This window comes from Eublepharis macularius, chromosome 5 (genome assembly GCF_028583425.1).
Source record: "Eublepharis macularius isolate TG4126 chromosome 5, MPM_Emac_v1.0, whole genome shotgun sequence".
NCBI classification, from domain to species: Eukaryota; Metazoa; Chordata; class Lepidosauria; order Squamata; family Eublepharidae; genus Eublepharis; species Eublepharis macularius.
In genome coordinates, this window is record NC_072794.1 from 6,755,852 (window position 1) to 6,781,872 (window position 26,021).

General features: G+C 44.5%; 1 protein-coding gene across 4 annotated transcripts in view; it reads left to right on the forward strand.

The window, feature by feature from the left end:
• The window catches only part of TJP3 (tight junction protein 3), a 76,465-nt gene that overhangs the window by 29,986 nt on the left and 20,458 nt on the right, over nt 1–26,021 (forward strand). For 3 of the 4 annotated variants that reach the window (XM_054979942.1, XM_054979944.1, XM_054979940.1), the window contains exons 2-11: nt 6,790–6,846; nt 9,803–9,927; nt 10,141–10,246; nt 11,299–11,770; nt 12,533–12,636; nt 13,896–14,058; nt 15,257–15,347; nt 19,783–19,850; nt 24,140–24,209; nt 24,317–24,473. In XM_054979942.1, coding sequence (XP_054835917.1) covers nt 6,799–6,846; nt 9,803–9,927; nt 10,141–10,246; nt 11,299–11,770; nt 12,533–12,636; nt 13,896–14,058; nt 15,257–15,347; nt 19,783–19,850; nt 24,140–24,209; nt 24,317–24,473 — 1,404 coding nt within the window. In that variant the 5' untranslated portion in view covers nt 6,790–6,798. The remainder of the gene's footprint in view (nt 1–6,789; nt 6,847–9,802; nt 9,928–10,140; nt 10,247–11,298; nt 11,771–12,532; nt 12,637–13,895; nt 14,059–15,256; nt 15,348–19,782; nt 19,851–24,139; nt 24,210–24,316; nt 24,474–26,021) is intronic. The other variant, XM_054979941.1, reaches the window with a different exon arrangement.

Genomic DNA, 26,021 nt, shown 5'->3' on the forward strand with positions numbered 1-26,021 from the left:
ATTACAAAAGAGAAGCTGATAAAAATGATCAGCTCCACGGAAACTACAATCATGTGTAGGTTTCCACTAAAAACCTAAGAGGGGAGCAACACAGCAAAAAACTGGGGTGGAAATTTCTGGGACCCTTTCCAGTAAAAAAGATAATAAATGAAGTCACTGTAGAGGTAACTCTCCCCAAGAGCTTAAAACATGTCCACCCCGTGTTCCATTTTAGCCACCTGCAGAAAGCGCCCCAACCTGACAGATGACATCCAGATTGAGGAACTCCTCCCCGCCCCCATAATGGATGGACGGCTGCACTATGAAGTGAAAGACATCCTGGACTCTAAGTTAAAACGGGGAGAATTGTTTTACTTAATTAGCTGGGAGCACTTTGATGAAGGACAATGGGAATGGGTAAAAGCCTCAGATGTTAATGCTCCCAAACTGTACATAAATTCCATAAGGCTTACCCAAACAAACCAGGTCCTTTATGAAAAGGGGAGGGCTCTCTTGGGGAGGGCAGTATGTCATATATGGTCCCTGCATATCTGCCATGACTGTATATGAGTTCTGCCTCTGGCTTCTGAGAGTGGAAAGTTCTTTATTGGTACATGCCAAAGGGTTATCTTACAAATGTTTACTTTCACTTTTTCGCCCCACTGTGCAAGTATCCTTGATAGTCAGCCGAAGCTGGCTCATGGTATGCTTCTCCTGAGAACCTAAGATAAGTTCATCTTTCTCACTGTCTGTTCTAAAACAATGTCTTGCTACAACACCACCACCACCACGGTTCTCTGTCCTAAGGCGGGAAAATTCCCTATAACTGACATTGATAGCCCCACATACATCACTTCTGCCAATTTCAACTGTCAATGCACTTTGTACTGAATGGATCTCTAATAAAGTTACTTCAACTGGAACATCTGTGTGTTAACTGTGGAGAACATGGGGACCCAACTGCCAGGGACTGACACTAGGTGACTTTGGGTCAGTCACAGATTCTCAGCCTGACCTACCTCACTGGGTTGTTGTGAAGACAAAATGGACCAACTATAATTTTATTTATTTATTTATGTTATTTATATGCCACCCTTCTCACTGAGACTCAAGGCAGATTACATAGTGTGAGATTAGTACAATCAGTGGCAAGGACAACGGCAGGCATTTCTATACAGTGTCAAGAACATTTCCATAATGTCATGGGGTAAATGAATACAAATTTACAAAGACATAGTATTAGTAAGGATCCAATATGGGGTTGAAGAATTGTTGAAACAGAACATAATCAATTCTAGGACTTACATTAAACAACATGAAGCACAGGTAGGATATAGGAGTACATATTTAAAGCAACAGATAATATGTAAGGCAACATAATGGTGAAATCTATGTTCCTAACTTATTAGCGAAATATCTGGGTCCCCTTTCCTACAATACTGCCCTCGTAGCTAAGAAGAAGACCTTTTTGAATAATTCAGTTTTATATTGTTAGTGGAAAGCCAGGAGTGTAGGGGCTCTCCTGACCTCCTCAGGCAGACTGTTCCACAGGGTAGGGGCCACCACAGAGAAAGTCCGTGTACAGGCTGCTGTTGATTTTGCCCATATGCAGCCTGGCACCTGTAGGAGACCCTGTTCAGATGAGTGAAGCTGCTGTGGAGGGACATAGGGAGGGAGGCGATCCCGTAGGTATGCTGGATCAAGGCCGTGAAGAGCTTTGTATGTAATAATCAATACCTTGAACTGAGCACGGCAACTGATAGGTAGCCAATGGTGTGTCTGTAGGATGGGAGTGATGTTCAAGCTCCTGCTCGCTCCTGATAATAGTCGAGCCGCAGCATTTAGCACCAATTGGAGCATCCTAGTCAACTTAGATGGGAGACCAATGTATAGTGCATTACAATAGTCAAGTCTTGATGTTACCGTAGCATGGATCCAGGTGGCCAAGTCAGCTGTGTCGAGAAAAGAAGCCATCTTCCAGGCTAGAGTGAGGTTGTAAAAAGCATTTTTTGTAGCTACCTTGACTTTTTTTTCTAGTAGGAGTGCTGGATCCAGTATAAGTCCTAGGCTTTTAATTGAGTCTGCAAGGGTCAAACGAACTCCATTGAAAGTGGGGAGTACAGTGTCCTTCAAGATCTCTGCCTTCCCAACAAGCATCACTTCAGTCTTGTCTGGGTTCAATTTCAATTTGTTATTTAATTTGTTATAATGATGTAAATTGCTTTGGGTCTTCGTTGTGGAGAGAGGTGGGGTTTAAATGAAGTGAATAAATAATAAATGTAGCCAAAAATGGGGGTGGGGGCAGATAAAAGGTACGTTTCTGGTACTGGGAAGGGGAGAAAAAAGAAGGGAAAGGAGTTGCCAGGAGGGGCGAAAGAGGAAATAGTGTGTGGGGGGGATTACAGGGGGAAATGAGGTGCCCCCACAATCCTTGCAGGTTCCCGATTGCACATTTGGGTTTGGTGGCCACCACTATGCCACTGGGCCATAGTTCCAGCTGGTGTAAGCTGCCAGGGGAGGGATGGAAGGAAAGCTGGAGACAGGGAGGCAGATAAACATAGGTTGGTTTGTGGGTGGGATAGGAGAGAAAAAGTAGGAAAAGGGGAGAGGCTATGGGGGCTGGCAGGAAAGTGAAAGAGGAAAGCGTAGGAGAGAGGACAACAAAATGCCCCCTGCAAGTCTTTGCAGGTCCCCCACCTGTTATATTTATATAACTGAACTTGAATGGTCGAAGGCTAATTATGTGGGTCTTTTGTAAGGAATCTCCCACCCCACATGGCATGACGACTCTGTGTGCCCCTGCTATACAAAAAGCCTGCTGATCTTTAGGCCCCCGGTAAAAACATTACTTGGGTTTATTTATTTATTTATATATTTATTTTATTTATTTCATTTATACTCCATCTTTTTCCTCAATGAGGAGTAAAAGGTGGCTTACATCATTCTTCATTTTATTCTCATAATAACTCTGGGAGGTAGGTTAACTTTTTGTGACTGGTCCAAATTCATCCAGTGAACTTCCGTGGCAGAGGAGAGATTTGAACCTGGGTCTCTCAGATCCTAATTTGATACTCTAACCAGTACACCACACTGGCTGTCAGGCATTTACAGGCATTTTGACTCCCCCATATTTACTGCTCTTGTTTTTGATGGTGTCCTTTCTTCAGCTTTATAATACATACTAGCACTAAAGCCCATTGTGATTTAATACAACAGGCTCTAGCAGTGATGCTGGGCCGAGCTGCCCCGCCCTGCAACGGGCCGGGCAATCCCATGCCGTGCCTCCCTGCTGGCTTCCACAGGCAGACCTTTGAGAGGCCACAGAGCCGGCAGGGAAGCCCGCAGCTGCTCCAGAGGTGGCAGGAAGGTAATGGGGGGGGGGCTGCTCTGCGCTAAGCCTCCACCGGCTCCACAGCCCCTCAGAGGCCTGCCGCCCAACGACTCAAATCTTATTCTCACGACGGCGCACCTGCAGACCCCTCAGTGCGCTTACGCCAGGATAAGAAGTAAGTCGTTGGGAACACGGTTTGGCTTTTATGTTGTAGGATGAGACAATCGTTTTCTTGGTGGACTACCATTTTCATCTTTTTAATGCTAATTTAAAGTAAAATGCTAATTTAAAATAAAATTTATTGGACTATTGTTGCCCACTCTGGTGTGGGAAAGTCCTGGAGATTTGGGCACAGAGCCTGGGAAGGGCAGAGTTTGGGGTAGAGTGATTGCTTAGCGGGGATGTGATTCCATCCAAAGCTGCCATTTCCTTCAGGGGAACTGATCTCTGTCATTTGAAGATCACCTGTAGTTCTGGGAGAACTCCAGGCCCCACCTGGAGGGTGGCAACACTATATTGGATATAATCAGTGAAAGTGATTTTTGAAAGGTGCAGGTACCAAAATTTTAAATCAGGAGGACCAAGGAACATCTCTTCTCTTTACAAAATTAGGAGGATGATTGTTGTGATGATTTGATATATAAAAGAACACAAAATATACTGCATTTCCACATTTTGCTATTTTATTCCTGGATATATTAATTATCTATTAAAGCACAGGCCTTTAAATCTGTGGGGATATGGTCTCCCTCTGCCCCTGCAAATCTTTATACACATACGCCCAGGGCTTTTTTTCTGGGAAAAGAGGTGGTGGAACTCAGTGGGTTGCCCTCGGCGAAAATGGTCACATGGCTGGTGGCCCCGCCCCCTGATCTCCAGACAGGGGAGTTTAGATTACCCTCCGCACCGCCAAGCAGCATGGAGGGCAATCTAGACTCCCCTCTGTCTGGAGATCAGGGGGCAGGGCCACCAGCCATGTGACCATTTTCAAGAGGTTCCAGAACTCCGTTCCACCGCGTTTCCCCTGAAAAAAAGCCCTGCATACACCCTTGCTGGATCTTTCTTCTGAAGCCAAGGATATCTTCAGATGCCATGAAGCAGACTGGAGTCTCCTTGGGGCAGGAAATGTACCTTTTTGTTAACATTAGTTTCTAAACTGCCACACATACGGATAGTACTATATAGATAATTATCTGTTTTAAAATAGACAGTATTCTCTGTGCCCTCCCTTGAGCAACTTGGAGCCAAAACACACGTTAAGAAATACCTAGGTTCAGCACGTGTTCTCTTACCTCAAGGTTTGCCGGGATCTGTAGGCGTCCTGGAAGCTTAAAGTTTAGCATTTACAGAGCAGCAGGGAGGGAAATACAGGCGCCTGTATTTCCCTTCCCCTTTCTGCTGCTCTGTAAATGCTAAACTTGTTCTCTTACCTCAAAGTTTGCTTGGATCTGTAGGCGTCCTGGAAGCTTAAAGTTTAGCATTTACAGAGCAGCAGGAAGGGGAAGGGAAATACAGGCGCCTGTATTTCCCTCCCTGCTGCTCTGTAAATGCTAAACTTTAAGCTTCTAGGACGCCTACAGATCCCGGCAAAGCTTGAGGTAAGAGAACACGTGCTGAACCTAGGTATTTCTTAACGTGTGTTTTGGCTCTTGGGTGCTGTCTTTTACTGAGAATTGGTGTCACAAATCCTGGTTTTTTTTCCTGTTGCTGTTTGCATTTTGGGGGAGGTCTTGGTACAAATGCCTTTTTAAAAAACGGGCTGCTTTTGTTTCTGTCATTTGGAAGGGAAATTCAGATCTGGCCTCCCCTCTTTGGCCTGTGGAAGTTTGCTTTTGAATGGCCGCAGGATAGGATGAAGCCCTTGTTTATAGTTGCCTTTGGTACAGTATTGAGGCCGGGGTCCTCAGAAATGTGAAGTTACTGGTGCCCAAGCTGTCCCTGTCTGTAAGACTTTCCAAATGTGCTCTTGGGGAGACTTTGCTCCTGTTTGGGAGAGGCGGTAATTGTGGGCAGGGCAGCCAAAAAAAGGACTGCAGGTCTGGCTCAGGCACATTACAGACGTGGCAGCCAGCAAGCTCAGGCCTAGAGAGGGAGATGTGCAAATTATAGGGTCCACATGCTTTTGCATAGTGTGCACTTTTACCACACTTTTTCTCCAAGGAGCAAAGGCTCTCCTTTCCCCATTGTATCTTCTCATCAGCCTTGCGAGGTAGGCTAGATTGGCAGAATGACTAGCCCAAGGTTGCTGCCAACTTCCCCAGAGGGTGCTCTGTTCAGCAGGTAGACATTACTGGTGATCTCTGGCCTCAAGGAGGTTCGCCTTGCCTCAACCAGGAACAGGACTTTTTCGGTCCTGGCACCAACCTGGTGGAACCCTCTGTCTGAGGAGATCCGGGCCCAGCAGGATTTGCTATCATTCCGCCGAGCCTGCAAGACAGAGATGTTCTGCCAGGCATATGGCTGTTGACGCAGGCGAGCCATTGAACAGGCCTCCTGCCGTAGGGGTGTGTATGCCCCTCTGGTTCTGCTGCCTTATCAACCAGCCACCCTGCCCCACATTTTGCTAGTTTTGGAGGGCTGGGAAATATGTGAGCTGCTGTTTTAATGTACTGTATACTATTGTTTTTATTTTCTTATGCTAGCCTGTGTGATTTGTGGGGCGGAGGGGGGGAGTTGTAATCCGCTCTGAGCCCACTTTCGGGGAGAGCGGAATGGAAGTCAAATTAAATAAATAAAATAATACATAAGTTTCATAGCACAGTAGGGATTTGACCCCAGGTTGCCAAGATCCTAATCTGGTTCTCTAACCCCATATTGTTTCTCAAGTGTTGATAGGGTTTGGCTTTATATTTCAGTGTTTTGCATGGTAATCAAACTCTCCACATACAATGGGCATGTATTGCTATAATGCTGGCAAAGACTCTGTTGCTGGTTAACTGAGAGCCAGGCTACAAGTGACGAATTACACTTGCCTGGCAAGTGAACAGATTCACGTGTATTCCTCACTTGCCAAAGTGAACAGGTGAGTCTGTTCACTTGCCAGGCAAGTGTAATTTGTCACTTGTAGCTTGGCTCTGAGTTCACAATGTTCTGAGTGCTCAGGATGGAAGCAAAGTTGTCTGCTTCTGTGAGGGAAGGGGAACTTGTCAGTTTGGCCGGTGTTTAAAGTGTCTGCATATGTGGGGACTGGTTTTGTTTTGTGAGAAGGTTTTAGAAAATTGGAAAATCTAAGGATTTGGGGACTGGGATGCACAGTGGCTGAGGAAAGAGTGCAGCTTGGCAAGATCCTGAAGGGAAAAAACAGAGGGAGAACAGAAGTAAACAGTGTATAAGGAACTGGGTAAAGAGACTAATAACAGAATTTCTACATACTGATTTGTGTTAAACAACCAGTTGTTTGGAAATGTTACTGCAGGAGAGAAAATTGTATTATCTCTGATCTGGTTTTTATAAATTTCCCGCCTCTTTGGTTGTCTTAGGTTGCAGAGATGGAGGAAATGGTGATCTGGGAACAGTACACAGTGACACTCAATAAAGTGAGTATTTTTATATGTACAACATTTCTGTTGTGTGGATTTGTGATGGCCATTTTGAATAGCTGATGAATTGAGTGTCTGACACAAAGGTTACAGACATCAAATGCTGGTAGGGTTGTGCACCCCCAACAAATCAGTTTAATCTAGATTTAGATACCAGGAATACCATAAAATTTGGTATCTTTGATATCCAGGTCTCTAATCTGATTTGGTAAGATTAGAGAATCCCAAATTTATTCTGCCAAAAAACTATCCACTGGGCCGGGGGCAGATTTTTCAAGCAAACTACCAAATTTGCAGGGAACCTGCTACTTCCTGTCCACTAAAGGACCCCCCCCCCCCCGGTTCAGGAAGATTGGGCCTCAGTGTGCCCTGAAGAAGGTACCCACAGCCGCTCTCCAATGTTTCTCTCCAGGGACTGCCCCCAGCCAGTCTCCATTGTTTCTTACGGGGGAAACATTTCCCAGACTTTCCACACAAAGAAACCTTAAGCAAAGGCAGCCCCTGGCCAAAAGCCAATCCCAATGCAAGTTCCACTCCCAGTGCAAGCTGACCCAACAAAGCCTAACAGAACTAAACAAGGGAAGCAATGCAAAACCAGAGAATCCCACCAAAACCAAACTTAAGCAAGGCGGGGGTTAGGCTTGCTGGGCAAGCCACAGAGTTGAAAAGGCAGCAGCCGCCAGCAGCATCTTGAAGGGTTCTTTTGGAACTCAGGGGTGAAGGAGGGATTCCACAGCCATCATGGAGAAAAACAGGCAGCAGAGGCAGAGCAGCTTGAAGCACTGAGGCAAGCTCTGCAGCAGGAGAGCAGCATGAAGGCAGTGGGGGCCAGGAGGCAGCAGGCAGAGAGGCTGGGAGAGGAGCCAGCCAAGAACATGGGGAACTATGAGGGCACAGGCCGAGGGAAATGATCTTGCCTCCCCCTGTGCCTGGAAAGAAAAGGGGGCAAAAAGCTTGGAGAAGTAAGCCAACAGCATTTCACAGATAAAACTGAATTAACTTCATTTAATCCAGCCCATTAGTATCCGGCTTCTCAACCTAATCTAGGGTTCTCTAATTTGAGCCTGCATAGTCGGATTATACTATGTCAGCATAAATCTGTGTATATGACAGGTATATAAATGCTGGATCACACACCTCTACATGCTGGTAGGTAGTAGGGGTTTGCACTTTGGGAATCCGATTTGGGTAAAATACCCAAATCAGACTCAATCCGGAAAGCTTTGGGATTTCCGAATTGGGGCCAGCATGCATTCGTAATGCTTCGGGAAGCTTCAAGCTTAAATGCCCGTTTCCCTGCTGCTGCAATTTAACCCTTCGGTAAACCTGAAGCAGGAAATCCGAATATTTCCAGCGTGCACACCCCTAGTAGGTAGCAGTGGAGGAGGAATAAGTGATCGCAGTTACATCAACACCAATCAAGTTAGGAAAAGTAGTTGTGTGTTCGTGGGGAGTCATTTAAGATCCTAGGCAGGAAGCTGATGTCCAGAACCTCCAAAATAGGATTCATGGAAAGGGTCATCTAGATGATATTGTTGAAAGGAAGGGTTTAACTCTGGAAATTAGAGATGGGCACAAACCAGGAAAATTGTGGTTCATGGTTCGTTGTGTTTCACGAACCACGAACTGGCATGAAATTGCCCAGTTCACAAACCAGTTCATTTGATTTGTGAATATGTCACTTCTGTAGGTCTGCAGAAAGCCCATCCCCCCTGTTGCCTAGGAAACTGATTGATTGGTGCCAGGCTGTCCTGTAGTGACGAACTGAAAAACAAACCGGCCTAAAAATTATTGTGGTTTGTCAGAAATGCCCTCCAATGAACCACTGGTTTGTGAACTCCCCAAAAGCATGATTAATAAGCAGTGTCAAGGATGCCGTAAAAGACCAAAAGTTGTTTTCTCCACTCCTGAAGCCAGACTGGTTGGGATGAGGTACAGGTTAGAGATGGGCACAAACTGGGAAAATAGCAATTCATTGCAGTTCGTGGTTTGTTGCATTTAACAAACCACGAACCAGCATGAAATTGTGAATACGTCACTTCCGGGGCAGCAGAAGGTCTGCATAAAGCCCCCCCTCCATTGCCTAGGAAATTGACTGATTGGTTTGCAGTGATGAAAAACAAAACAAACGAACAGGCCTAAAAATTGTCGCAGTTTGATGCAGTTCGTCAGAAGTGCCCTCCAACGAACCTTCGGTTCACAGACCCCAAAAAAAACCAAACACCCCAGTTCGTGACCATCTTTGGTTCATATTTTGGTTTGTGCCCACCTCTAGTACAGGTTTTTCTCACTGGTGATACCCACATGAGAGAATGAGAGAAGGAACTTGGCCAACTAACTTCTTTAATTTTTTTTCTCAGCAGGTATTAAAAAGACTAGCCTTAATATTTTTTTAAATGCTGAAAATTGATTTAAGAACTTCATTAATGCATTGATTGATTAGTTTATTTTAAATGTTTATACCCTGTCTTATCTCCACAAATTCAAGGGGGCTCTCAAACCAACAAAATCTGCAGGGCACAGATGATGTTAGCATCGAACAAGTTATATCCAACACTTAATTAAAACACAGAGCAGAAAACATTTAGGATGTTGCACACAGTGCTTTGTTGGTTGAGTCTGTATTTCTAGCCATTTAAATTGTGTATATGAATCCATTTTATTGTTTTGCAATTTGATTGGTCATAAACCACCTTAAGGTTATTTCGGGTATTTGGACGGCGTACAAATGGGGGGAGGGGTTATTGCATCATCTGCATTCTCTGATGCCATGTGCACATAATACAGGAGGCCTTGTGACTTTTCCCACTGAAGTGTTATCACACAGACCTTTTTGCCCTGGAAGTGCCTCCTGCAAAATATCTTTTAACAAGGATTGATTGGGAAAGCCAGACAGCCAAGTGCCTCCTGACTTTTGCTGTCCTTGGACAAGACTTCTTCTGTTCTTATGCAGGATCCCCGAAAGGGCTTTGGCATTGCTATCTCAGGTGGCCGGGACCGTCCCAACAACATTGATGGAGACACCTCAATTATCATCTCCGATGTAGTGCCGGGGGGGCCAGCTGATGGTCGACTCCTGTGAGTGACTGAATACTTCCCTGCTGCTGACGAGGGATGAGAGAGATGGGAGTTCTTGGAGTGATTCTCAAGTTCTTGGGGGTAGTCAAAGTAATTTAGCTGATAGCTTGGGAGGAGGGATCACAAGAAAATTATCTCTCTTGTTGGGAAGCAGGAGAAGGACATTCCTGTCTCCAGCATTCTTCCCTTCCTCCTCCTCCTCTGTCCTGTCAGCAGGAACCGTGACAAGATCGCCATGGTGAATGGTCTCTCCATGGAGAATGTATCATCATCTTTCGCCATCCAGACCTTGAAAAGCTGCAGCAAGGTGGCCAATGTTGTAAGTGCAGATAACAAGAATGGATTTTGATAGCAAGTGTGTAATGTTTAGGATCAGGTTTCAATCTCTGCCATGCAGCACATTGAGGGACCTTGGGCCAATCAATCTCTATCAGCTTAACCTACTTTGCAGGATTATAGGGGAGAGCCATGTATGCCACCCTGAACTTCATGGAGGAAGGGTAGGATATAAATGTACTCTATAGATAGATATGGGGCACAAGTTCCTTGCCTCTGTAGCTCTTTGTCAATGTCTAGCATCATCCCACATTCATAACATTGGACTCAAGCAGATATTCGAAGCAGGGTGGTGATACTTAGTTGGATGGATTGACCAATTAGGACACCTTTGGATTGGCTAAAAGGCGCTCCCAATCTTTTGGGCAGCCACAAAAAAAGTGTATGTGTGTCTGGGGGGGGGTGGACTCCACATATTAGGGGGACTTAACAAGAATGCAGGAAAAAAATTTACTTTGTAAATTAACCAAAAAAGGGGGGGGGGATCCTAACAAGGGTTGAACGTGCTTCATGCAACATCAGATGATGAGAGCAGAGGAGAGTCAGATGAAGGAAAGCAGAGGAAATTGTACAAGCCCTTGAAATGGTTGCTTGGAAGGGCTTTCCAAAGTATTCCTTCCGCCTGTGACTCCTTGTGGGCCATAAGCATGTCTTGTCTTCTATTTCTAAATTCCATGTTTCTATGTAAGTGAGATTTTCAGGCTTTTACTGTAGTCATAAAAATGTACAGGAAAATCAGCTGTTTGCGCACACAAATTGTGGGACAATAGAAATGCAGAGAGAAAAATTCATGTAACAAGACATACTCTATTGTCTGGGTATCATTGGCTGAGTTATGATGTTAAGGAATGTCTCTGAACATTCTAACTTCTGAGGGACAAGCTGCAGTTCAGGCTACCTTTTTATCAATAAAAGAAATGCAAATTTTGTAACAGCATGGTTGTGTGTAGTGTTGTGTGATTCCATCCCTCATCAGAATCCAGTGACCACTGGTAGCCTCACGTAAAAGTTTTCCCTCTCTTTTTCTACTTGCAGACAGTGAAAAGACCCCGTAAAATCCACCTTCCAGTCACCAGCCAGTCCAAGAGCCAACCTTCTGGTTCAGCCTCAAGATCAGCCAACACTGGACATTATGACTCGGATGAGGAGTACACGTACCAGACTGGTGCCAGTAGACATCCCAGCTACGGCCAGCGCCAGGCTGAGGCAGATCACAACCGAGGCTATGATGGAGACTCGTCCAGTGAACGGAGCTCTGGTCGCTACCGTGATGAAGATGACGCTCCCCTCAGGCAGCCAATCCGGAGCAGGAGGCGGAGCCAAGATGGTAGCCACAGGAGGCAGAGCCAAGATAGCGATTCTGATAGACAGCCTTTCACCAATGGATACAGCTACAGAGGGAACACGAGTGGGCTGGCTTTGGTGTCTGGGTTCAAAAGATTGCCAAGACAAGATGTTCCCATGAAACCGGTCCGTTCAACCCTGGTGAAGAGCAAAGAGAGCGAAGGTACAAAGCTTTTCTTGGATGTCAGATTGTAACCCAACTGATAGATCAAAATCTATATTGGCGACATATTTCAGAAATAGCCACAAATATCTTTTATGAGAGTCAGACATTGATGAAAAATAAGCTTTCTTTCCTACAAAAAATAAAAGGTAGGGTTTGTTGGTTTGCTTTTTAAGTTCTCTTTTTTAAAAAGCTTCCTAAAGGAAATGCAGTGCAATTAAATCTGGTGTCATTGGATGATAACGCCTAATAATTTTTCCAGTAAGTAGTGTTTCTTATGTCCGTTTGAAACATTCAGTTCAGACATCACGTGAAATCAGAGTTTAATTCTTAGTGTGATTGTCAGAACACAGCTTGCTCCACTGCCTGTGGATGGTTAGGGTCTCTTGAACAAGGACTGGAAGTGACGGTTTGAAGCTGGCTGATTAATCGCTGTTTTGCATGATATGTGTATATAGAGATCCTGGCCTGATCCTGGCTTATTCCTTGGCTACAGATCAAAGGCAAGGAAGCCAGTGTTTGTCAAGGCAGATGAGGAGTGGTTGGGGGAGGGGAATTGTTGCAGTGTAGGCTTTCAGGGTACTCAGAACTCATCCTTGTGCTCTCAAGGGTTCTGTGGAACTTGAACACTTGCTTGCATGCTTTGCGTCCAACTATTTAATAGAAATGCTTTATGAACTTGGCAGATTCCAATCCATTTCATTGACTTCCTGTTTGTCTCCTCTCCCTCCGTTTCCCCTTCTTCCGGCCCTGAAAATGCAGAATATGGGTTGAAGCTAGGGAGCCAGATTTTTATCAAACACATCACTCACACAGGACTGGCAGCAAAGGATGCCTCTCTGCAGGAGGGAGACCTCATACTTAAGGTGCGTGGGGAAGGGGGCGGTTCTACCAAAGGTGACTTTCATGCAAATCCTGGGAAAACGTCAGTGCCAAACTACACATTGCATCTATCACGTGATCACCAATGGGATGGAGACTTGCAGCAGGATGCCAGCTGCAAGTTCCCTGTGAGACCTCAATTTAGAATTGCTATGGGGGCCCATTTCAGATTGGGATTATGGCAAAGAGGGAGGAGGGCTCCCTTCCCCCTCATGCCATTTCCCTGACCTGGGACAGCCCTGGGTGGGTGTTATTTGCTCCATAAAGGGAATGCACATGCAAGCAAGTAGGAGCCTTTCCTTCCCCTGTGCCACAGTTTTGATTCAATTTGGGCTCCTGTAGCACTTCTAAATGGAGTTGTTAGAGGGTGCTGTTGTTTGATAGTGAATCCCCATGGATATTATGAGGTAACATGTAATTTGGCCCTAAAACTCTAGTAATTCCTTAATTCTGTACCAGACACGTTTAGTGTTCAGCCAGGTAAATTAATTAATTAAACAGGAGGTGCCTGCAAGTGTCAAGTTACCCAGCCACTGAGGAGGTTTCCTGCTATGTCTCTGCATGAGTCACTGCTCTGCCTTCACCTCTTTCCTATTGAGCCTGCTAAACTGTCCACCGTTGAAGGGGTGGTGCCTGTTGTATTGCTGTATGTGTACTGGGCCCACTTTGTTTCTGTCAGCAGGTACTCATAGGTCAGCAATTCATGTACTAACACTAAAAACAAACCCTTTTCCCGCAGATACACTGGTCTCAGTCCACATAGGGCTTTATAGGTTAGTACCAAAACAGTGAATCTGATTCAGGCCAATGCAGCTGGCGCAATACTGGTGCTATGTGTGTACCACTTGGCAATAACCTGCACCACTGCATTTTGAACCCTCAAATCTGCAATCTCTGGATCAGACCCAGGGGAAGCCCCACAGAGAGCGCATTACAGTAATCTAGCCTAGAGGTGACCGTTGCTTGGATCACCATAGTTAAATTGCGGGTCAAGAGGTAAGGGACAAGCTGCCCTCACAAGTTTACTGTGACTTTTCCCTCTCGGAGGCTGTATGGCGTTTTTTAGAAACAAACAACCCTCTGCCCTCAAGGAGATCACAGTCAACAGTTTTAAAAATAATTATTGATGTAACTGGGGAAAGGAGGGGGAGATGAAGGCAGCAAGAAGGAAAATTTGGAACTTGAGGAAGATTGTGTGCAGAAGATGTGTGCCTGTAATGGGCGTGGCATTTCTCATTCCCAGATCAACGGTGTGGCCAGTGAGAACATGTCTCTGGCGGAGACGCGGCAGCTGATCGAGAAGTCGGAGGGGAGACTGACCTTGCTCGTCTTGCGGGACAACAGTCAGTTCCTGGTCAACATCCCCCAAGTGAGAGACAGTGACAGCGAAAGCTCCCAGCTGGACGGTGAGGGGGAGAGAAGATTGGAGGGCAAGTGAGATGGCAGGGCCTCTGAAGCGACACACACGTGCCATGATGGGAGGGGAGCGGAAACAGACTCAGCCCTTATTGTGCACTGTGAGAAACAAACCATTTAAGTAACCGAGGCTACCCACTGCATCTCTGCCTGATTTACTGCACTGGCTTTTCTTCCTTGCACTCAGGCTTTTCTGGGAGCATCTGGTTCTACTGTGCTCCCTTCACCAGGTGTCACTGAATGACTCAGTCTCTTGCTCAGATGAGACTACCTGTTGCAACCCTGCATGAGTTGCTGCTTTGGGCCTGCTGGCTTCCAATTAGGAGGCAAGTCCAGATTAGCAACATGCACAGAAACCCAGGAAGAGAGCTCCTCTGAAGCTGCATAGTTTGTACTTTGCATAGCCCTGGTAAATGTACAGCCCCCAAGAATGGAGAGGACCAGAAGACGGAGAGAGGCTGCCTTCCTCTTCCATGTTAGCTGGTTGGGCAGCTATAAAGGCATGCTGAGGGAGGGCACCAAAGATGTGATATGATTCCACACACAGAAATATGTGTATGTTTTAAAATACTCTACAAATTCTGAATTGAGAAATATGTGTAAGTTATAGATCAGCTTGTAAAGATATTGACATCTATAGTCTTCTATGTCATTCTATCTGCTTCTGCTGTTCATGAGCACCAGTCTCTAGCCACCTGAGCACCTGCCCGCATAGTCCTTATAACATTTCAGCGGTGAGGTCTAGAAGCTTGCTTTCAAGAGGGGAATTATTATTTTATTCATTGTTGGTTTTTTTCTTTTTAAATTATTTTTTTAAAATTAAAGGAAAAAAGAGAGAGGAATTGGATTTTCTCAGTCTTCCACATCTCTTTCTGGTTTCCATGCATTCGCAATATCAGGGTGTTCACTCATGGCTTTAGTTTCTTTTAAGTTTTAAATTTCTAATGTATGTGTGATGTAGCATTTTAGTAGTAGCATTGTATGGTTTACTTTTGATTGGCAGGGCTTGAAAATACACCTAGCAGTATTTCTAGTGTGTTGTTGTATATTGCTGGTGCTGCAAGCCCAGAATCAGGCAACAGACGTGGAATTTGGAAGCTTTTCTTTGAGAATTTGGGGCTGAACTTCTGGCAAAGCAGCTGATGATGAATGACTCCTCCACCTCCTCCTTTTTGTCTGTCGTTTCAGACATCTCTGATCTGGGCTCTGACACCTCGATGCCTTCCCCAGTGGGGAGCCCCCAGCAGCCGCCGGATTCTCTGCAAAGGAATTCTTTCTTGTAAGTGATTGTGTTTACTGTTGCTGCTTCCAGATCTTGAAAGTTTGAAGGTAGCTAGAGTAGGACATGGAAGAGGCAGCTTATGGGTTCAGGGCCTCAGTGAAACTGCGCTTTCATATGCTTCTGCAATTGGAAAAGCAGAAGAGAAATGGCACCTTTTTGATGAGCAAATGTGGGCCAGAGAGAAATGGCATGAGCATGGGAACAGAGTTTGAGAGATCTCGGGCGGGGGGCGGGGGGGGACACACACACATGCACACGCACACGCACACACACCCTCTCAGCCTCACCTACTTTGCAGGGTGGCTGTGAGGTTAAATAAGGAAGGAAGAACCATGTCTGCTGCTCTGACTTGGGAGGAAGGGCAAGATAAAAATGTTCTAGATAGATGTTTGTCACAGTGGGTGGTGGGGTGTTTTATGTGAGAGCACTCCCCCCTTCTCCTCTCCCCCATTCCTACTGGGTATTCCAGGTTTGCCATCACCCAAATGGATTCTGCATTCTTTGTTTACCGGTGGTTTGGGGCACTGGTGGGGGGTCCGTGTGCATTTGTGGATGCTCCTTTTTCCTGTTTGCTATTCAACCAGGAGTTTGTAGCATGTGCTTGGTTAGAGTTGGTTAGAGTCTGTTAGAGAGTTGGTTTAGAGTCTCTCTAAATGAGACAAAGTGCATGCGGTGGCTCAAGTGAAGAGAGGCGCAATGTCAGCCAGGAAATGTAGGAGTTTACAAGATGGAGTCGAAGGCTTTGTCAGTTTCCCTCTCTACAGAACCTGCAAAGAAGATTGCTGCTGGGGGGGGGGTTGTTTATTTCCTCTCCACCTCCCCTAAGGCTCTGTCAGTTTCACTTCCCCTTCTGGGAGCCCAGGAGGAAATAAACAAACCCCCTGAGCAGCGATCTTCTTTGCTGGCTCTGTAGAAAAGGAAATTGACAAAGACTTCTGATCTGTCTTTTTAGAACTCGTCTTCCTGGCTAGCATTAAGCCTCTCTTCACTTGAGCCTTGCGTATACATCGTCTCATTTAGAGAGGCTCATAGGTGATTCTATTTTAATGCAGTCTGAGTTCTTAAAACAGAAGGAACTTTAATAATAAATAATAACATTCAATTTATTTACAGCTTTTTAGGACAACTTAATGCCCACTCAGAGCTGTTTACCAAGTGTTTATTATTATCCCCACAACAATCACCCTGTGAGGTGGGTGGGGCTGAGAGAGCTCTGAAAGAGCTGTGACTGACCCAAGGTCACCCAGCTGGCTTCAAGTGGAGGAGTGGGGAATCGAACCCGGTTCTCCAGATTAGAGTCCTGCTGCTCTTAACCACTACACCAAACTGACTCCGTAGAACATATATACATAAGGGAAAGTATATCACAGCACTAAAGGAGTATTGGAGATGGTACTTTGGCATCCCCTTGTGGGATGGATATGAGTCCTCTTAGGAAGTAAAGGAAGATACCTCTGTATTCTCTCCCGCCTTCCTGGTCCAGGTTGAGCTTGTGCACTACTAACCGGCGGGGGGGAGGGGGGGGTCCAGATTTTTTAACCCTTCCTACCCCAGTCCTAAGTTTGGGAATTGATGCCCCTTGTGGGACACTCAGCACTCCTTTCTCCAGTCAAACTCAAGGGCATCTTACACTCTTCTGTCATAACACCCTCCCCTTCAGCTGAGATGCAGGACTCCGTCCTAACTCTGGCATCCCATCTCAGCTTCCCCCCAAATCACCAAGGTGGTTTGCAATACACAGCAATCTAAAAACTTCACAACACAGACCAACATTTTACTTCCAAAGATTCCTAAAAGTGAGTATACATTCTTGTGTTAACAAGGTTCCTGAGCATAGTACAAAGGCACATTCCAACATACAAGGAAACAGCTTGTAACAAAGCACTTTTGCATCTCGGCAATTACAGAGTTAATGCAGCAAAGGTTACATAGATTCAGATGTATTCTCTTGACAGCACATCCCCTGTCACGTTTTCCCTGCCTGGAACATGCTGAATCTCAAATTTAAAGTCTTGTAAGGCTGTTGCCCGAGGCACGAGCCTCCTGGTTCTTGTTCTGGGCACGCTGCAACCCTCACAGAGGGGAGTGTTCTGTCTGCAGGAAGGGCCGTCCCCAGAGACAAAGGCGTGGGCATTCCACGGCAAGGCATTCCTTCTCTAATGTGGAGTGATTCTGCTCCTTTTGCAGAAGCTTCCTACTCAGAAGCATTACAGGATGAGCTAACTCGCCACCCCCGGGGTCTCTGAAGCATCAGTCATGAGGATGAAAGGCTTCGGGAAGTCAGATGCCTGCCGGAGAGGTTTAGCCACCAGTGTGGCTTTAAGAATCGCAAAAGCCTTTTGACATAGTTCAGTCCAGACTACCTTGTCTGGTTGGCATTTCTGGCATAAGTCAAAGGGGCAGCAATCTCGCTGTACTGCTTCACAAGGTGTCTGCAATGGCCTGTCATTCAAAGAAATGTCTGCAAATGTCTCTTGGTGGTTGGGGTGGGCCAATTTTCAGTCGCTTCTATTTTGGACACAAGTGGCTGTATCTTTGCCTGACCCACCCTATGTCCCAAATACACAACCTTGGATTGTGCAGTCTGGCCCTTGCAGGCGTTCAGTGTGAGCCCCACATCCTGTAGGCATTGCAGGATAGTCTGTACATGATCTAGGGTCTCCTGCTAGGAATTGGAGAACACTGCAACGTCATCCAAATATTCCACAGCAAACTTTAACCCTCTTGGGCAGGCAGTTCGTTAGGCATTTTTCAGCCGAAAAGACAAAATTGAGTTCAAACAGTCCCAGGTGAGGGGTGAAGGCTGACTTGGCCTGAGCCTCACTATACACAAAAGAGGCTCCTCCAGGAAGCAACAGCAGCAAACAAACTGGACCCTGACCCCTCCTGCACCGGAGGGGAATACCATAAACCACAGTGTATAGACTCTCAGATGTCTATTTAAAGTGACTAGTGCAAATAGTGAATAAATATAAACTATATACAATTTCATACAAACGTCCTAAAGCTGTATATAAATATCAGTCATTACAATCTGTACATATCAAAAGTTCTTCTGGTACTTCCAACGTTAACATTCCTCCTATATCAAAAATATATCAATTACAGATTTAAGTTGATACTCCTCTGTATCTATACATGGCCATTCTTCCCTAACTCAGTCCAATAATTATAAATTTAAAGAAATATGTGTATGCATTCTTTCTATATGTAAAGAAAAAATATAGAAAGAGGACATTATCGACTATATATCCACAGAGTTTGGTGTACTTACCTGATCTTCTTCATTCAACGGTGTCCGTCACTTTAAGACCTCACTTTGGTGGTTCTGCAAAAGAAAGAGAAACGAAGCACGCATGGGCTCTTGCTTGGAACTGGTCAAAATCTCCCCTCTGACCTGGTTCTGCTTCACCAAGCAAATCTAGCAAACGCCCACAAACCTGCAGTCACAGTGTTCTCAGGCACTGTTTTGGGAATGCTTTGCTCCACACAAGCATTTCCAAAACTCACTCAAAAAAGTTCGAGGTCTTCATTTTCAGCATAACAGGGCAGTCTCTTAAAGTCCACTTTGGGGGGAAAGAGACCACCTGTGTTGCTCCCCCTTCCCCTGGGTGCCTGCAGGCCTTATTTTCCTGGAACTGGAGCCTCAGCACTTCCAGCTCCCATCTCTCTCATTACTTGTTGGGGCTCCAGATGCAACCTGAGTGAAGCATCAGCCTCTGTGAGAGGGAAGGCTCCACGTGCACGAGTCAACTGCTGCTTGGACAGCAGGCACCTCCACATCCCACCTCTGGAGAGTCTAGAGTTGCTCCTCCCAATCGAGGTGCTTCCCTTTGCTCTTTCTGCAGCACGAGAGAAGGCAACCGAGACCACCACACTCCGCCTCACCTCATTTGCTAGACCTCTTGAGTGTGTTTTAGCTCCGGTGTGCCTGACTCTTAACATCCCTAGCCAAACATCCCTCACAAACAAACTTTCTGTGCCCCTTTTGATATGATTGTTTTTCCCACCAGTTTTTCCAGACTGTGCCGAATCCCCAGTTCAGATCTCAACACTCCCGCCATGTCCCACTCCATTACTCTCTTCCCTGGGAAAGAGGGTCCTTCCCAAAGACTCGGGTTCCTGGGGGTAACTCGAGGCATGTTACACTTTCTTGCCATAACAGCCTTAAAGCCCTGGGCTTTCCAAAGTGTTCCAATGACTGCAGTCAAATTCTAGACTGAAGAAACCATTCCATCTGAGCTGGACTTGGCAGCATTTTAGTTCCTTGTGTCAAGGAATTTAAAAAATCTGGTGCTGCTTTTTTCTTTTGCCGCTTGCCTTTTGGCAGAGGTGACAATTCCCAACACTTCTGTCCATGTTTGCAAGCCATAGAGTGCCCCCCACACACACACCAATAACCACTTTATTTGCATCCCCCCCCCCTTTCTAGGTCGAAGAAACGTTCCAGCAGGGAAGTGGTGGTGCCGGTGGAGGAGCTGACCGTCGCCCCAGTTGCTGGTGAGTCTGGCATCGTCGTGTTGCAGGGTCCTAAGATGTTCCAAAGTGCCCTGGTCTGATCTGCAAGGGGGCGCTCTTTTTTTTAAAAAAAGTTTTTATTTAATTATGCACATTAATAGTTACAGTATTGAGAGAACATCATTAAATGCTGATAACTAAGAAATCTTCTGTTACATATTAATAATAATTTACATGCCCTTGTAACCATGAATTTTCTTACAAATGAGTATTTCAACTTGGATTTCCATTAAAGGTTGATATACTAAATGATAACTTAAATCTTAACCTTATTATAGAGGATTTATATCATAAACATAGACGATTGAACTACTTTGATAATGATTAGATTATTAATAAAATACTGTTTAAGGAAGATATTTTCAATATATATAATAATGATTAAATAAATATTGTTATGAAACCTTTTACCCACCGATTACAGATATTAATAGAAGAACCAACAACGATAATATATACTCATTATTGTAACCCTTATAAACCTTGCTAAAGTAATCCCCCTTCCCCTCCTCTCCCTCTGTCCCCTCTTACTTTACTAAATAGTGCTATTTAAATTGGATTAATTAAGTTGCTTAATAACAGTTCTCTATAGCCCAAGAGTAACCCCCTAAAAACTATATGGACTACTACTACCAACTTGGAGAACTGTAAATAACTGGAGGCCCCTGTCTGTGAGCTCCATTCCCTCCCCACCATGCCACTAATCTGATATTACATATATGCATTTTACAGTCATAACATTTTACAGGATATTTTAGTTTGCTATCAACTTGGATTTTAACATTTCAGTCTGTTTTTCTTTCTTGTTAAATGTGTCTTGCTTGGGTCTTGTTTTACTTAAAGGGTGATAACGGATTGAGCATTTTTCTTTTCTGTGATATTCTATCTCTGATTGAAGAAGTCTCAATGCCAAGATCTTGCAGTAATGTCTTTCCAGCTTCCTGATCTAAATTGGTAGGTTGTATCTTGTGTTTTGACTTGAAGATGTGCATAATTAGTCCATTTATATTTTATTTGGGCTTTTCTCAGTGCTTCTGTTGTAGATCTGAGTTCTTTTCTTTAATACTGTGGATGGCAAGTCTGTAAGTATTTGAATATTTGTCCCTTTGTAGGGGATTGATCCTTTATTTCTTGCTATTTCTAGTATTTTGCTCCTTGTCTTCCAGTCTGGGATTGTGGCTAATATATCTCTTGGTTTATTATACTTTGGATTATTTTGTGAGCCCAGGCGAAAAGCCTTGGTGATCATAGGAGTTGCTCCCTTTTCAAGTTGTAAATGCTGTGACAGCCATGATTCTAAAAAGGAGGGTAGATCTGCATTATCAGATATCTTCTCATCAAAATTCCTGAATTTAAGGTTAGATTGTTTTGTCTGGATTTCCAGTTGTAATAGTCTTTCTTGTAGCTGTTTATTTTCTTGTTGTAAAATGGCTATTTCAGATCGCAGTGAATTGCTTAATATAAAGGCACGATTAGCCTTTTGTGCTTCTTTGTCTATAGCTGATTTTATTTCAGCAAGTTGTTCCTCAAAGGGTTGAAGAATAGTTGAGACTTTAGTCATAATTTTGTGCTCCAATTGAGCAAGCATTCAGGCTAGTATCGTGTCTGCTGAGCTAGATAAGTTGGCTAGTTTATTCTTACCCTTGCTGTTTTCAGCAGCCATTTTGGATGTTGCACTTTTCTTCTCTGCTGCTCGCTGCAAGGCTGGGAAGAATTCCTGAAGTGTTCGCCTTTGTTTTTTCCTTCTCAAGGTTTTGTTTGCTCATATTTCTTTCTTTATTCACTTTTAAGTTCTGTTACGACGTTTTATTTCGAGGCTTTAGGGTGGGGAGGGATGGAGCTAACTTTCCATGCTTCTCCCTCGGAGCCAAAGCCACGCCCCCCAGGGGGCGCTCTTTCAAAAGGCCCCCAAAGTTCAGAGGCTGCCTAATGAATTAAAGTTTCCCTTCCATCCCACTGGAAGGCCTTTGGCAAGGCTCCTGGAGTTTTTGTGGCTGAATCCAGGAAGGGTGCAGGGGAGGCTAGGCCCCTTTAGGATTTCTTCAGAAGCCCAGGAAAGTAACAGAGTGGCTCTAAATGTGTACAAAATGCCACCATAGTTTCAGGTAGGTAGCCATGTTGGTCTGTAGTAGAACAGCAGGGTTTGAGTACGGTGGTACCTTAGAGACCAACAAGATTTTCAGGGTATGAGCTTTCAAGAGTCGAAGCTCCCATCTTCAGATCCCACCATGCATACTAACCAACCTGTGCCACTTTTCTCCTGAAAAAATGGAATCTCTGCCTGCTCAGAACTGGAATGTTTTCCCCCCAAAAAACATTAAAACAGAAATAGAGACTGGAGGCCATAGTATGGAACCCCCCAGCCCAAAGTAGCTGCAGAGTTCTGAGCCTCTGAACAAGCCGGTGATTGGCTTTTTGTTTACCTTCTTGAAAGCACAATTTAAATAGTGTGATCAGGGCAGCGCTGCAGCATCATTTTATTTTTAATAACCATAAATATAAACTGTAAATAATAACTGCACTTATACACCACTCTTCTAGACAGATTAGTGCCCCACTCAAAGCAGTGAACAAGTTAGTGTTATTATCCCCACAATACAGCTGGGGAGCTGGGCTGAGAGGAGTGACCGACCCAAGGCCACCTACTGAGCTCATGGCAGTAGTGGGATTTGGACCAGTAGAGTGCTGATTCGCAGCCGAACCACTTAACCACTGTGCCACAGCAGCTCTCATCAGGGGTAGCTCTCATCCATCCATCCTGGTGGATACAGCAGGGTCCTCGAGGACCACTGGGGCCCAGAAAGGAATAGCGCCCCAGTGCTGCAAGGAATGCTTGTGTTTTTTTTTTAAAAAATTTATTTGAAAGTAAAGAAAAACAATAAACAAATGATGAACAATGGATAAAATAATATAAGCAAGATATGTAACAATACTCAAAAACAATAAAAACAGAATATATAACAGCCTATTATACTATAGAACTATTTCTCCTCTCCATCCTCTTACTTACATACACTCAACATTTATAATCAAAGTTTTAAAATGTTAATTTTACGGTTGGTCTACTTTAATAATAGCTATTCTTAGTTTTTCTTAATTTTCAGCTATGTAGTCAAAAAAGCCTTTCCATTTTTTTCTGAAATTCTAAGATTGGTGTGTTATGTATATAAGTTTAATTTGGCCATAGATGCATATTTGTATAATTTGTTCATGCACTCAGTCACATCTGGACAAGATTCTGTCTTCCATGTTTCTCTTGCTGCCGTCACTATATATTTAAAAAGTTCACTGTGTATTTTTATAATATTACTAGGTAAAATATTTAATAATAATACTCGGTTTGGAACTGGACAGTAGCACCGTAGGAGGCAGCTGCAGGCAAGACTGCCTGATCTTTGAGGTTTGCTTTGCACCAATGATAAGTGCCTATTACGAGCCCCTTTCTTTCTCTCAGTTAGATTTTGCCTTTAAGTCTTTTCTTCTTGCCTCCTCTGAGTAGATTGCTGCCACCAGGAATTATATTCCAAAATAATTTAAATTTCCCCCTTTAATTATGTTCCCAAGGGTCAGACTCCTTCGTGGTACTATGTGGCCCTAAGGATAGGAATGGGATATGGGAATAACAGATACTCTGGGATTTTAAACAAACAAAATAAACTTTTATTTTTTCAAGAAGCGTATCCAGTTTCATATTATTTCTTAAGCTTGATGGTTTCAAAGAGTTTTCTCTGTTCTTAAAGTTTCTTTTCATAGACACAGTCACTCAGATCTTCTCTCAGGCACATGCAGTTTGCCTGCTCTAGATAGAATGAACGGTTTTCTCTCAGACACACAGAGTTCAGATTTCCACATAGGTTATATTTCTTTTAGAAATTCACAGACACTCTCAGGCTGCACACAGCTTGCCTGCTTTGCCCAGACTCAATATTTCTCTCAGAAACACCCAGTTCAGGCTTCACACAGATTGCTTAATTGAACTAGAATGAGAATCCTTTCAGGCTTCCACACAGGCTGCCTGCTCTGCCCAGACTGCATGTTCTCTCTCTGCTCAGTAACTAAAACTGCCTTCACTCCGCCCACACTCTCAGGCAATCAACCCATCATCTCACTCACTCATCCCTCTCTTTCACCCCCACTCTTCATCTGTACCACACCAAGCATTTACACACACACTTAAAATCATTACAGTGCCTTTATCATTCCAATCTGTTTTTGGAAACAGGTTACCCTGGGGATAAGTCAGTGATCTCATTTTCTGTCTCCCCCTTCAGATCCCCAGGAAACCCTGGTGAACAACGATGCCTGCTCTGCAACCCTCCCTTCTCAAGGCAACCTTGAAGGGTAAGAACCTCCTTAGCCTCTAACAGCTGTCCAGCACATCAGCCGAGTACTTCAGAGGGCAGTGAATGCCCTACATGGTGCTGAGGTACCTTCTGTTGTGTTCACAGGTATAGCCCAGATTCCAAGATGGTGCGTTTCGTGAAGGCTAAGAACATTGGGCTGCGTCTTGCTGGGGGGAATGACGTAGGCATCTTTGTGGCTGGGGTGCAGGAGGGAAGCCCGGCTGAGATCCAAGGCATTGTGGAAGGGGACCAGATTCTACAGGTAAGTCTGTGCCTGATGACCAGACTGCAGTGTTTGTGGAATGAAAGGATCTTTGTTAGGAAATGTGGTTGGCAGCAGCCTTGGGAAGGAAGAATGATCTTGGCTGGATCAGGCCAAAGCACTACCTAGCCCAGCCCGCTGCTTCCAACAGGGGCCAGCCATAGGGAAAGCCCATAGGGAAAGCCCTCTAGCAGAGCTTGCTATTACGGTCTGGTATTTAGAGTTGTATTGCCTCTGAACATGGAGAATCTATCTAGCATGATTTAACAGGAGCTGTTAACCTCTTCAGTGGTTAATTTTCTGACGACAAACTCTGCTATCTTATTTATTTATTTGTCATTTATAGTCCGTCTTTTATAGTCCGCCTTTCTCACTGAGACTCAAGGCGGATTACATAGTGTGAGATTAGTACAATCAGTATCAAGGACATTTCCATACTTTATGAAGGACATTTCCATACAGTGTCAAGGACATTTCCATAAACGATGCCATAGGGAAAATAAATACAAGTTTACAAAGACCAGACCAGATCCTTAGCAAGGATCCAATACAGAGTTGAAGAAATGCTGAAACAGAACACACGTAAGCAATTCTAGGGCTGACATTAGACCGCATGAAGCACAGGTAGCTCATAGGAGTACTGTCTTTAGACTATTGTCAGAAAATAGAATTAAAAAATCAAGGGAAGGTGTCTCATTTTCTCTCCAGTACAGATCCAAACCCAGACATGGTTGGGATTGATGCTGGGAGAGTGATTTGCTTGAAAGCCCTCTTGTAAGCTTGTGACTGAGCAGCAGTTAGAAGTGGAGCTCTTCTTGCTCGTAGCATAGGCTTTTAACAAGGATGCTTCATTGCTTCAAATCTTTGCCTTGCTTCTTTTAAAACTTTTCTGTCCCCACTTTTTAAGCATCAGCCGCTGGTCTTTTCCTCCATCCCCAATTTGGTCATCAAATAGAAATGTGTAAGTCTTCTATGCATGTTCTGTATTCATATATCAGACTGTGCTAGTGAATGTCATAAAGAAGGCTTGTAGCTGAGTGACTGTGAACCCCTGCTTCCCTTCCCAGTTTGTTTTGTCAACCTTTTCTTTCTCTTGGTCCATTCTTCCTCAAATCTTTTGCTGTTACCCAGTTGCGTTTCTAGACAATACCTGAGCAAACAGATGCCCAGATTCCACCTTGGATCCTGTGGCTTCCAAGGATGGTTGACATGACAGGCTTTGCCATGTCCATGCTTCAGGGTGCATAGGTTGCTAGTTATACAAATAGGGCTGAGCTGAGAGCAGAGATTGGCGTCATGGCTGCTGCTATTATCTAGATGTTGATGCCTTCTGTGGAGAGATCCATTTCAGGCATGGGCTATGTAAAACCCCCATATTTCATTTAAAAAAAATTGTTAGCTGAAGACGACAGGAAGGGGTAAGTTAGTTGCTCCCAAAAGCTCTCCTGGCTGAAGATAGTGAGTGATTCCGCACACGTTGGATAATGCACTTCCAATCCTCTTTATAGATAATTTGGAACTGATTTTTTTGTGTGCATAACAAAAAAT